Source organism: Oncorhynchus nerka, linkage group LG5 (genome assembly GCF_034236695.1).
Source record: "Oncorhynchus nerka isolate Pitt River linkage group LG5, Oner_Uvic_2.0, whole genome shotgun sequence".
Lineage (NCBI taxonomy): Eukaryota > Metazoa > Chordata > Actinopteri > Salmoniformes > Salmonidae > Oncorhynchus > Oncorhynchus nerka.
In genome coordinates, this window is record NC_088400.1 from 30098721 (window position 1) to 30111067 (window position 12347).

At 50.7% G+C, this 12347-nt stretch overlaps 1 protein-coding gene across 1 annotated transcript in view; it reads right to left on the reverse strand.

Moving 5' to 3' along the window:
• The window catches only part of LOC115129327 (collagen alpha-1(XXIII) chain-like), a 297388-nt gene that overhangs the window by 68722 nt on the left and 216319 nt on the right, over positions 1 to 12347 (reverse strand). Inside the window, exon 8 of the mRNA XM_065018177.1 lies at positions 900 to 926. Coding sequence (XP_064874249.1) covers positions 900 to 926 — 27 coding nt within the window. The remainder of the gene's footprint in view (positions 1 to 899; positions 927 to 12347) is intronic.

Here is a 12347-nt window from a genome sequence, read left to right on the forward strand (position 1 = left end):
CTCCCAGAGCGCTAAGAACCTTGGCGTGATCCTGGACAACACCCTGTCGTTCTCAACTAACATCAAGGCGGTGGCCCGTTCCTGTAGGTTCATGCTCTACAACATCTGCAGAGTACGACCCTGCCTCACACAGGAAGTGGCGCAGGTCCTAATCCAGGCACTTGTCATCTCCCGTCTGGATTACTGCAACTCGCTGTTGGCTGGGCTCCCTGCCTGTGCCATTAAACCCCTACAACTCATCCAGAACGCCGCAGCCCGTCTGGTGTTCAACCTTCCCAAGTTCTCTCACGTCACCCCGCTCCTCCGCTCTCTCCACTGGCTTCCAGTTGAAGCTCGCATCCGCTACAAGACCATGGTGCTTGCCTACGGAGCTGTGAGGGGAACGGCACCTCAGTACCTCCAGGCTCTGATCAGGCCCTACACCCAAACAAGGGCACTGCGTTCATCCACCTCTGGCCTGCTCGCCTCCCTACCACTGAGGAAGTACAGTTCCCGCTCAGCCCAGTCAAAACTGTTCGCTGCTCTGGCCCCCCAATGGTGGAACAAACTCCCTCACGACGCCAGGACAGCGGAGTCAATCACCACCTTCCGGAGACACCTGAAACCCCACCTCTTTAAGGAATACCTAGGATAGGATAAAGTAATCCCTCTCACCCCCTTAAAAGATTTAGATGCACTACTGTTCCACTGGATGTCATAAGGTGAATGCACCAATTTGTAAGTCGCTCTGGATAAGAGCGTCTGCTAAATGACTTAAATGTAAATGTAAACATGTGTGTCCGACTGTCAGTCAGTGTGTACAATGCGTGCATAGGACGGTATTCACAGTTACACAATACATCCGTGTGCATGAATATAGTACAGCTGGGAGTGAGGTAAGATTCTATATTTGAACATACCTTATCTCCCTTGGGTCCCGCTGGTCCCTGGATGAAGAGGAGAGATATAATGGTCAGACAGGATATATCAGTTATTATAAACCGCCTCTGATCTGTGTGTAATCAAGACCTTTCAACTTATTAAGACGACTCTGGGGTGATCTAACTCCAACCCTAATGTTCATATCTCCTTGATTCACTACTAGCAGCTAGTGGATGGCTTTCGATAAAAAAGAATCCCTCAAGGTGATTATATTGCCCAATAGCCATGTCACTTACAGACATCCCCCTCGCCGTAAGTCACAGGGAATAGGTTAATAGTTCAGTCTCTGAATGTGAGCAAGTATTAGAACGACCCAAGGGCTACGCTAACATTTAGCAACCTTCGCTAACGTTTGCCAATGGAGTAAAAAGCCTCCGCGAGTCCTGTCAAGAGGTTTCTGAGGTAATGAGAGATCAAATTCAAAGTGCAAGACGTCCATTCTTCCATCTCTCCCTCAGAGAAAGACTTTTCATGTAATGAAATAGAACTATGTTGTTCAGTATGGAGACCATTACCTATTATGGCTAAATGGAAACATAGGGGTTGGCAGCCACAGCACACTGATTCTCTGCTCTGACTGAGCTAATGCTATGTGGTCATGCTTAGTGTGTTAGGGGAGGATTTGACTGGTTGACTGGTTGACTGATTGAGTAGTTCCCCTATGGATAGTGGACTCATAGATGAGCTAATCCTCACTACGGGCCATCCTCTCACCCATCTCTCAGTCACACTGAACAATCGGATGACAAGTGGCACTGTGACAGTGAACGTGGCTCATGACCGAACTACGACCACAAACCCACTGTGACGGACGGTACTGGAGAAAACAACTGTGACCGCACTGGAGAGCTGTAGGGGACATCTGCTAGTAATGTCCTCCAGGTTGACAGGCTGAGCTGGGCTCCTCACTGTGTGTGTGTATGTGTGTGTGTGTGTGTGTGTGTGTGTGTGTGTGTGTGTGTGTGTGTGTGTGTGTGTGTGTGTGTGTGTGTGTGTGTGTGTGTGTGTGTGTGTGTGTGTGTGTGTGTGTTAGAAAAATGGTAGAGAGAAGCCAAGACGAAAAATACATTACAATGATATATTTTACTTTATAAGGACTGAATGTTAAATTAAAGCTACCAAGCTTGCTTGGTCAGAACATACCTGACTGCAACCTCAATTAACACTGAGGTGTGAAGTGAGAGGTGAGAGGTGTCAACTTGTTCTCAACTAGCCTACCTGGTTAAATAAAGGTGAAATAAAAAATAAATAAAATAAATCCATTGAGCCCAACAATGGCAGGAGAGTTTCACAGCCTCCCCCAGCCAAAGGCAGAGGCCTTTGAAGCCCCTCCCCCAGCCAAAGGCAGAGGCCTTTGAAGCCCCTCCCCCAGCCAAAGGCAGAGGCCTTTGAAGCCCCTCCCCACCCAAAGGCAGAGGCCTTTGAAGCCCCTCCCCAGCCAAAGGCAGAGGCCTTTGAAGCCCCTCCCCAGCCAAAGGCAGAGGCCTTTGAAGCCCCTCCCCACCCAAAGGCAGAGGCCTTTGAAGCCCCTCCCAGCCAAAGGCAGAGGCCTTTGAAGCCCCCTCCCCCAGCCAAAGGCAGAGGCCTTTGAAGCCCCTCCCCCAGCCAAAGGCAGAGGCCTTTGAAGCCCCCTCCCCCAGCCAAAGGCAGAGGCCTTTGAAGCCCCTCCCCCTCCCTCTGTTCAGAGGTCACTACAATACAGTTTCCTCTGGATGTAAAAAATGACAAGGCACCAAAAGAGTACAACAATAAGTTCCCTATTGGAAAATCAAGAAACACTCTTTGCTGACTTTAATAAAAATGTGAACATAAGCAACTTAATCTTCCACACAGACCATCCCCTGGCATGGAGCAGTGCTATTTTAACACAGACCATCCCCTGGCATGGAGCTGTGCTATTTTAACACAGACCATCCCCTGGCATGGAGCATCCCCTGGCATGTCCTATTTTAACACAGACCATCCCCTGGCATGGAGCAGTGCTATTTTAACACAGACCATCCCCTGGCATGGACCAGTGCTATTTTAACACAGACCATCCCCTGGCATGGAGCTGTGCTATTTTAACACAGACCATCCCCTGGCATGGAGCAGTGCTATTTTAACACAGACCATCCCCTGGCATGGACCAGTGCTATTTTAACACAGACCATCCCCTGGCATGGAGCAGTGCTATTTTAACACAGACCATCCCCTGGCATGGAGCAGTGCTATTTTAACACAGACCATCCCCTGGCATGGAGCAGTGCTATTTTAACACAGACCATCCCCTGGCATGGACCAGTGCTATTTTAACACAGACCATCCCCTGGCATGGACCAGTGCTATTTTAACACAGACCATCCCCTGGCATGGAGCTGTGCTATTTTAACACAGACCATCCCCTGGCATGGACCAGTGCTATTTTAACACAGACCATCCCCTGGCATGGAGCAGTGCTATTTTAACACAGACCATCCCCTGGCATGGACCAGTGCTATTTTAACACAGACCATCCCCTGGCATGGAGCTGTGCTATTTTAACACAGACCATCCCCTGGCATGGAGCAGTGCTATTTTAACACAGACCATCCCCTGGCATGGAGCTGTGCTATTTTAACACAGACCATCCCCTGGCATGGAGCAGTCCTATTTTAACACAGACCATCCCCTGGCATGGAGCAGTGCTATTTTAACACAGACCATCCCCTGGCATGGACCAGTGCTATTTTAACACAGACCATCCCCTGGCATGGAGCTGTGCTATTTTAACACAGACCATCCCCTGGCATGGAGCAGTGCTATTTTAACACAGACCATCCCCTGGCATGGACCAGTGCTATTTTAACACAGACCATCCCCTGGCATGGAGCAGTGCTATTTTAACACAGACCATCCCCTGGCATGGAGCAGTGCTATTTTAACACAGACCATCCCCTGGCATGGAGCAGTGCTATTTTAACACAGACCATCCCCTGGCATGGACCAGTGCTATTTTAACACAGACCATCCCCTGGCATGGACCAGTGCTATTTTAACACAGACCATCCCCTGGCATGGAGCTGTGCTATTTTAACACAGACCATCCCCTGGCATGGACCAGTGCTATTTTAACACAGACCATCCCCTGGCATGGAGCAGTGCTATTTTAACACAGACCATCCCCTGGCATGGACCAGTGCTATTTTAACACAGACCATCCCCTGGCATGGAGCTGTGCTATTTTAACACAGACCATCCCCTGGCATGGACCAGTGCTATTTTAACACAGACCATCCCCTGGCATGGACCAGTGCTATTTTAACACAGACCATCCCCTGGCATGGACCAGTGCTATTTTAACACAGACCATCCCCTGGCATGGAGCTGTGCTATTTTAACACAGACCATCCCCTGGCATGGACCAGTGCTATTTTAACACAGACCATCCCCTGGCATGGACCAGTGCTATTTTAACACAGACCATCCCCTGGCATGGACCAGTGCTATTTTAACACAGACCATCCCCTGGCATGGAGCAGTGCTATTTTAACACAGACCATCCCCTGGCATGGAGCAGTGCTATTTTAACACAGACCATCCCCTGGCATGGACCAGTGCTATTTTAACACAGACCATCCCCTGGCATGGACCAGTGCTATTTTAACACAGACCATCCCCTGGCATGGACCAGTGCTATTTTAACACGCTGTCAGTCAGCGAATGTAAACCTTTGTTGTTTGTTTGTTAAACCTCAAGTCAGCGAATGTAAACCTTTGTTTGTTTGTTTGTTTGTTTGTTAAACCTCAATTTAACCAGGCAAGTCAGTTAAGAACAAATTCTTATTTACAGTGACGGTCTATCCCGGCCAAACCATAACCTGGACGACACTGGGCCAATTGTGCGCCGCCCTATGGGACTACCAATTACGTCCGGTTGTGATACAGCCTGGAATCAAACCAGGGTGTTTACTGACGCCTTTAGCACAGTAATGCAGAGCCTTAGACCCCTGCGCCACCCGTGAGCCCAATAATAACACACACAGGCACAAATGACCTGAGAACACAGCAAGAAAGGTTGGCCACAGCACTCAAGGGAGTGATTGAAAAAGCTTCTTCTACTTTCCCCAATGCACAAGTGATTTTCTCCACCATGAAGCGGGTAGAAGCAAGTGTTATACAAGGCAGCAGTGCAAACCTTAGCCAAGACCCTAAAGGACATCACCCTAAACCACAGCCCCAACACCTCACACAGGAGCAACAGATCAACAACAGACACCCCGCCCAGACTATCAGACTATCATCTCTTGGCAGTAGTACTGTAGACTACTTGATCACTCACCTCAACCCAGAGTCTCTCAGAGCGTTCACAGTCAGCCCACTGACACCCCTATCAGATCACAGCAAAATCACAGTCTACTTGAACAGAGCAATACTCAATCATGAGGCATCAAAGCCAAAGGAACTGAATAATATTAAGAAATGTTATAGATGGAAGGAATGTTGTTTGGAAACCTACCAAAAAACAATTAGGTGACAACAAATTCAATCCCTTTAAGACAACTTCCAGGACAAAACATTTCACTGTAATAGTGAAGGTGTAAACTTGGCAGTAGAACACCTAAACTGTATTTGACCTCTCAGCTTCCCTATCAAATCTAAACATGTCAAACCGAAAACCGAAGAAAATGAACAACAATGACAAATGGTTTGATGAAGAATGCAAAACCTAAGAAAGAAATTGAAAAACCCATCCAACCAAAAACTTAGAGATCCGGAAAACCTGAGCCTACACCTTCACAATGTGAATCACTAAAACAATACAAAAATACCCTACAGAAAAAGAAGGAACAGCACGTCAGAAATCAGCTCAATGTAATTGAAGAATCCATAGAATATAACCTCTTCTGTGAAAATTGGAAAACACTAAACAAACAACAACACGAAGAATTATCTAAAACAGAGATGTATGGATAAACCACTTCTCCAATATTTTTGGCCCCATAACAAAGAACAAAAACAAAAACATGATCAAATACAAATCTTAGAATCAAGTATTAACGACTACCAGAACCCAGTGGATTCTCCAATTACATTGGATGAACTACAGGACAAAACGCAAACCCTCCAACCCAAAAAGGCCTGTAGTGTTGATGGTATCCTCAATGAAATGATCAAATATACAGACCACAAATTTCAATTGGCTATACATACACTCTTTGACATCATCCTTAGCTTTGGCATCTTCCCGAATATTTGGAACCAAGGACTGATCACCCCTATCCACAAAAGTGGAGACAAATTTGATCCCAATAACTACCGTGGGATATGGGTCAACAGCAACTTTGGGAAAATCCTCTGCATTATCATTAACAGCAGACTCGTACATTTCCTCAGTGAAAACAATGTACTTGGCAAATGTCAAATTGGCTTTTTACCAAATTACCGTATGACAGACCACGTATTCACCCTCCAAACCGCAATTGACAAACAAACAAACCAAAACAAAGGCAAAGCCTTCTCATGCTTTGTTGATTTCAAAAAAGCTTTTGACTCAATTTGGCACGAGGGTCTGCAAATTGATGGAAAGTGGTGTTGGGAGAAAAACATATAACATTATGAATCCATGTATACATTTAAATTGTCAAAAAACACACACATTTCTTTCCCCAGGGCCATGGGGTGAGACAGGGATGCAGCTTAAGCCCCACCCTCTTCAACATATATATCAATGAATTGGCAAGGGCACGAGAAGAGTCTGCAGCACTCGGCCTCACCCTACTAGAATCTGAAGTCAAATGTCTTGTCACGCCCTGACCTTAGAGATCCCTGTTTATTCTCTATATTTTGGTTAGGTCAGGTTGTGACTAGGGTGGATACTCTAGTTTTTCTATATCTATGTTTTCTTTTTCTTTGTTGGCCTAGTATGGTTCCCAATCAGAGGCAGCTGTCTATCGTTGTCTCTGATTGGGGATCATACTTAGGCAGCCCTTTTTCCCACCTTCAGTTGTGGGATCTTGTCTTTGTTTGGTTGCATGTATTTTTGCACGAAGAAGCTTTTCGTTCGTTGTATTGTTTATTGTTTTTTTTGCTGGTTCACATTTCAATAAAATATGATGAACTCAAATCACGCTGCGTCTTGGTCTACCCTTAACGACGAACGTTACAGTCTACTGTTTGCTGAAGAATTGGTGCTTCTGTCCCCAACCAAGGAGGGCCTACAGCAGCACCTAGATCTTCTGCACAGATTCTGTCAGACCTGGGCCCTGACAGTAAATCTCAGTAAGACAAAAATAATGGTGTTCCAAAAAAGGTCCAGTTGCCAGGACCACAAATACAAATTCCATCTAGACACCATTGCCTTAGAGCACACAAAAAACTATACATACCTTGGCCTAAACATCAACATAGAGTGAGGGGTGAAGTAGTGAGGGGAGAAGGGGGATAGAGTGAGGGGAGAAGGGGGATAGAGTGAGGGGAGAAGGGGGATAGAGTGAGGGGAGAAGGGGGATAGAGTGAGGGGAGAAGGGGGATAGAGTGAAGGAGAATGGGATAGGGTGAGGGGAGAAGGGGATAGAGTGAGGGAGAAGGGGGATAGAGTGAGGGGAGAAGGAGAAGGGGAGAAGGGGGATAGAGTGAGGGGAGAAGGGGATAGAGTGAAGGGAGAAGGGGATAGGGTGAGGGGAGAAGGGGATAGGGTGAGGGAGAAGGGGATAGAGTGAAGGGAGAAGGGGATAGGGTGAGGGGAGAAGGGGATAGGGTGAGGGGAGAAGGGTATAGAGTGAGGGGAGAAGGGGATAGAGTGAAGGGAGAAGGGGATAGGGTGAGGGGAGAAGGGGATAGGGTGAGGGAGAAGGGGGATAGAGTGAGGGAGAAGGGGATAGGGTGAGGGGAGAAGGGGGATAGAGTGAAGGGAGAAGGGGATAGAGTGAAGGGAGAAGGGGATAGGGTGAGGGGAGAAGGGGGATAGAGTGAGGGAGAAGGGGATAGAGTGAGGGGAGATGGGGGATAGAGTGAGGCGAGAAGGGGGATAGAGTGAGGGAGAAGGGGATAGAGTGAAGGGAGAATGGGATAGGGTGAGGGGAGAAGGGGATAGGGTGAGGGAGAAGGGTATAGGGTGAGGGAGAAGGGGGATAGAGTGAAGGGAGAAGGGGATAGGGTGAGGGAGAAGGGGGATAGAGTGAGGGGAGAAGGGGATAGGGTGAGGGGAGAAGGGGATAGAGTGAGGGAGAAGGGGATAGGGTGAGGGGAGAAGGGGATAGAGTGAGGGGAGAAGGGGATAGGGTGAGGGGAGAAGGGTATAGAGTGAGGGGAGAAGGGGATAGGGTGAGGGGAGAAGGGGATAGGGTGAGGGAGAAGGGGATAGGGTGAGGGGAGAAGGGGATAGAGTGAGGGGAGATGGGGGATAGTGAGGGGAGAAGGGGATAGAGTGAGGGGAGAAGGGGATAGGGTGAGGGAGAAGGGGATAGGGTGAGGGAGAAGGGGATAGGGTGAGGGGAGAAGGGTATAGAGTGAGGGATAAGGGTATAGAGTGAGGGGAGAAGGGTATAGAGTGAGGGAGAAGGGGATAGGGTGAGGGGAGAAGGGGATAGGGTGAGGGAGAAGGGGATAGGGTGAGGGGAGAAGGGTATAGAGTGAGGGGAGAAGGGTATAGAGTGAGGGGAGAAGGGGATAGGGTGAGGGAGAAGGGGATAGGGTGAGGGGAGAAGGGTATAGAGTGAGGGGAGAAGGGTATAGAGTGAGGGAGAAGGGGATAGGGTGAGGGGAGAGGGGATAGGGTGAGGGGAGAAGGGGATAGGGTGAGGGGAGAAGGGTATAGAGTGAGGGGAGAAGGGGATAGGGTGAGGGGAGAAGGGATAGGGTGAGGGGGGAGAAGGGTATAGGGTGAGGGGAGAAGGGTATAGAGTGAGGGGAGAAGGGGATAGGGTGAGGGAGAAGGGGATAGGGTGAGGGGAGAAGGGGATAGGGTGAGGGAGAAGGGGATAGGGTGAAGGGAGAAGGGGATAGGGTGAGGGAGAAGGGGGATAGAGTGAAGGGAGAAGGGGATAGGGTGAGGGGAGAAGGGGGATAGGGTGAAGGGAGAAGGGGATAGGGTGAGGGGAGAAGGGTATAGAGTGAGGGGAGAAGGGTATAGAGTGAGGGGAGAAGGGTATAGAGTGAGGGGAGAAGGGGATAGGGTGAGGGGAGAAGGGGATAGGGTGAGGGGAGAAGGGTATAGAGTGAGGGGAGAAGGGTATAGAGTGAGGGAGAAGGGTATAGAGTGAGGGAGAAGGGGATAGGGTGAGGGAGAAGGGTATAGAGTGAGGGGAGAAGGGTATAGAGTGAGGGGAGAAGGGGATAGGGTGAGGGAGAAGGGGATAGGGTGAGGGAGAAAGGGGATAGAGTGAAGGGAGAAGGGGATAGGGTGAGGGGAGAAGGGGGATAGGGTGAAGGGAGAAGGGGATAGGGTGAAGGGAGAAGGGGATAGGGTGAGGGGAGAAGGGGATAGGGTGAGGGAGAAGTGGGATAGAGTGAAGGGAGAAGGGGGATAGAGTGAAGGGAGAAGGGGATAGGGTGAGGGAGAAGGGGGATAGGGTGAAGGGAGAAGGGGATAGGGTGAGGGGAGAAGGGGATAGGGTGAGGGGAGAAGGGGGATAGAGTGAAGGGAGAAGGGGATAGGGTGAGGGGAGAAGGGTATAGAGTGAGGGGAGAAGGGGGATAGAGTGAAGGGAGAAGGGGATAGGGTGAGGGGAGAAGGGGATAGGGTGAGGGAGAAGGGGGATAGAGTGAGGGGAGAAGGGGATAGGGTGAGGGGAGAAGGGGATAGGGTGAAGGGAGAAGGGGATAGGGTGAGGGAGAAGGGCGATAGAGTGAAGGGAGAATGGGGATAGGGTGAGGGGAGAAGGGCGATAGAGTGAAGGGAGAAGGGGATAGGGTGAGGGGAGAAGGGCGATAGAGTGAAGGGAGAAGGGGATAGGGTGAGGGGAGAAGGGGATAGGGTGAGGGGAGAAGGGGATAGGGTGAAGGGAGAAGGGGATAGGGTGAGGGGAGAAGGGCGATAGAGTGAAGGGAGAAGGGGATAGGGTGAAGGGATAAGAGGAGAGAGAGAGGGTGGGTGGGTGGGAAGGAGGGAGGTAGATAAGGGGTATTGGGGTAGATGGTAGTTTCAGCTCAGGGCAAAAAGCTGTGTGGGTCTCCAACGTCCTCGCTCTACTTCTCCTTATTCTTCCTATCGTTCTCTCTCTCCTCTCCCTCCTTTTTTACAAATCATTCAAATATTATTTTCCTCAATTACTCCATTTCTCTTCATTCCTTCATTCCTCCACTCATATCCCTTTGTCCTGTCCCTCCTCCTCTGTCCTGTCCCTCCTCAGTCCTGTCCCTCCTCATCTGTCCTGTCCCTCCTCATCTGTCCTGTCCCTCCTCAGTCCTGTCCCTCCTCATCTGTCCTGTCCCTCCTCATCTGTCCTGTCCCTCCTCCTCTGTCCTGTCCCTCCTCAGTCCTGTCCCTCCTCATCTGTCCTGTCCCTCCTCATCTGTCCTGTCCCTCCTCAGTCCTGTCCCTCCTCATCTGTCCTGTCCCTCCTCATCTGTCCTGTCCCTCCTCAGTCCTGTCCCTCCTCATCTGTCCTGTTCCTCCTCCTCAGTCCTGTCCCTCCTCATCTGTCCTGTCCCTCCTCCTCAGTCCTGTCCCTCCTCATCTGTCCTGTCCCTCCTCATCTGTCCTGTCCCTCCTCATCTGTCCTGTACCTCCTCCTCTGTCCTGTCCCTCCTCCTCTGTCCTGTCCCTCCTCAGTCCTGTCCCTCCTCATCTGTCCTGTCCCTCCTCTTCAGTCCTGTCCCTCCTCATCTGTCCTGTCCCTCCTCATCTGTCCTGTCCCTCCTCATCTGTCCTGTCCCTACTCCTCAGTCCTGTCCCTCCTCATCTGTCCTGTACCTCCTCCTCTGTCCTGTCCCTCCTCCTCTGTCCTGTCCCTCCTCAGTCCTGTCCCTCCTCATCTGTCCTGTCCCTCCTCAGTCCTGTCCCTCCTCATCTGTCCTGTCCCTCCTCCTCAGTCCTGTCCCTCCTCATCTGTCCTGTCCTGTCCCTCCTCATCTGTCCTGTCCCTCCTCATCTGTCCTGTCCCTCCTCATCTGTCCTGTACCTCCTCCTCTGTCCCTCCTCCTCTGTCCTGTCCCTCCTCAGTCCTGTCCCTCCTCATCTGTCCTGTCCCTCCTCAGTCCTGTCCCTCCTCATCTGTCCTGTACCTCCTCCTCAGTCCTGTCCCTCCTCATCTGTCAAGTCCCTCCTCAGTCCTGTCCCTCCTCAGTCCTGTCCCTCCTCATCTGTCCTGTCCCTCCTCAGTCCTGTCCCTCCTCATCTGTCCTGTCCCTCCTCAGTCCTGTCCCTCCTCATCTGTCCTGTCCCTCCTCATCTGTCCTGTCCCTCCTCATCTGTCCTGTCCCTCCTCAGTCCTGTCCCTCCTCATCTGTCCTGTCCCTCCTCATCTGTCCTGTCCCTCCTCTGTCCTGTCCCTCCTCATCTGTCCTGTCCCTCCTCAGTCCTGTCCCTCCTCATCTGTCCTGTCCCTCCTCAGTCCTGTCCCTCCTCATCTGTCCTGTCCCTCCTCATCTGTCCTGTCCCTCCTCAGTCCTGTCCCTCCTCATCTGAGATGGCCCTTCAGTAAAAACACTGGAACAAGGACTGTCACACCTGGTTGGCTTTAACAGCAGAGCTCTGGTGGCTGTGCATTTGTAGGACAATCTTAGCTTGACGTCTTCATTAACAAGAAACAGCAGATTAATGATGTTTGGATGGAGTGCTATTGAAACAGCTCTCAGTCCCCTGTAAGTGGTTTATGTTTCAGTGGATAAATAGGTCCTCTTTCAGCAGATGAGGCTGAGCAAGGGGCCCCGTGGTAATGACTTTTTAAAGAGCCTCTGTTGAAAGGCATACAATATATCTCTCTCTCTCCCTCTCTGTCCCTCTCTCTGTTCATCTCTGTTTCTCTAGCTCTCTCTCTCTCTCTGCTCTGTGTTGGTTCCTCCTCCCCCTTCCCATCTCCCTATCTCCGTGGTGAGTGTGTTGTGCAGTATGTTGGGCAGCGTGTTGGGCAGAGTGTTGTGCAGTATGTTGGGCAGCGTGTTGGGCAGGGTGTTGGGCAGCATGTTGGGCAGTATGTTGGGCAGCGTGTTTGGCAGGGTGTTGGGCAGCGTGTTGGGCAGGGTGTTGGGAGGTATGTTGGGCATCGTGTTGGGCAGGGGGTTGGGCAGCGTGTTGGGCAGGGTGTTGGGAGGTATGTTGGACAGCATGTTGGGCAGGGTGTTGGGCAGGGTGTTGGGAGGTATGTTGGGCATCGTGTTGGGCAGGGTGTTGGGCATCGTGTTGGGCAGGGGGTTGGGCAGCATGTTGGACAGGGGGTTGGGCAGTGTGTTGAGCAGCGGGTTGGGCAGTGCATCTCCAGGGACTGGCTGAGCCTAGGGCTGGGCTGAATGGGGCTTTCAGTGCTC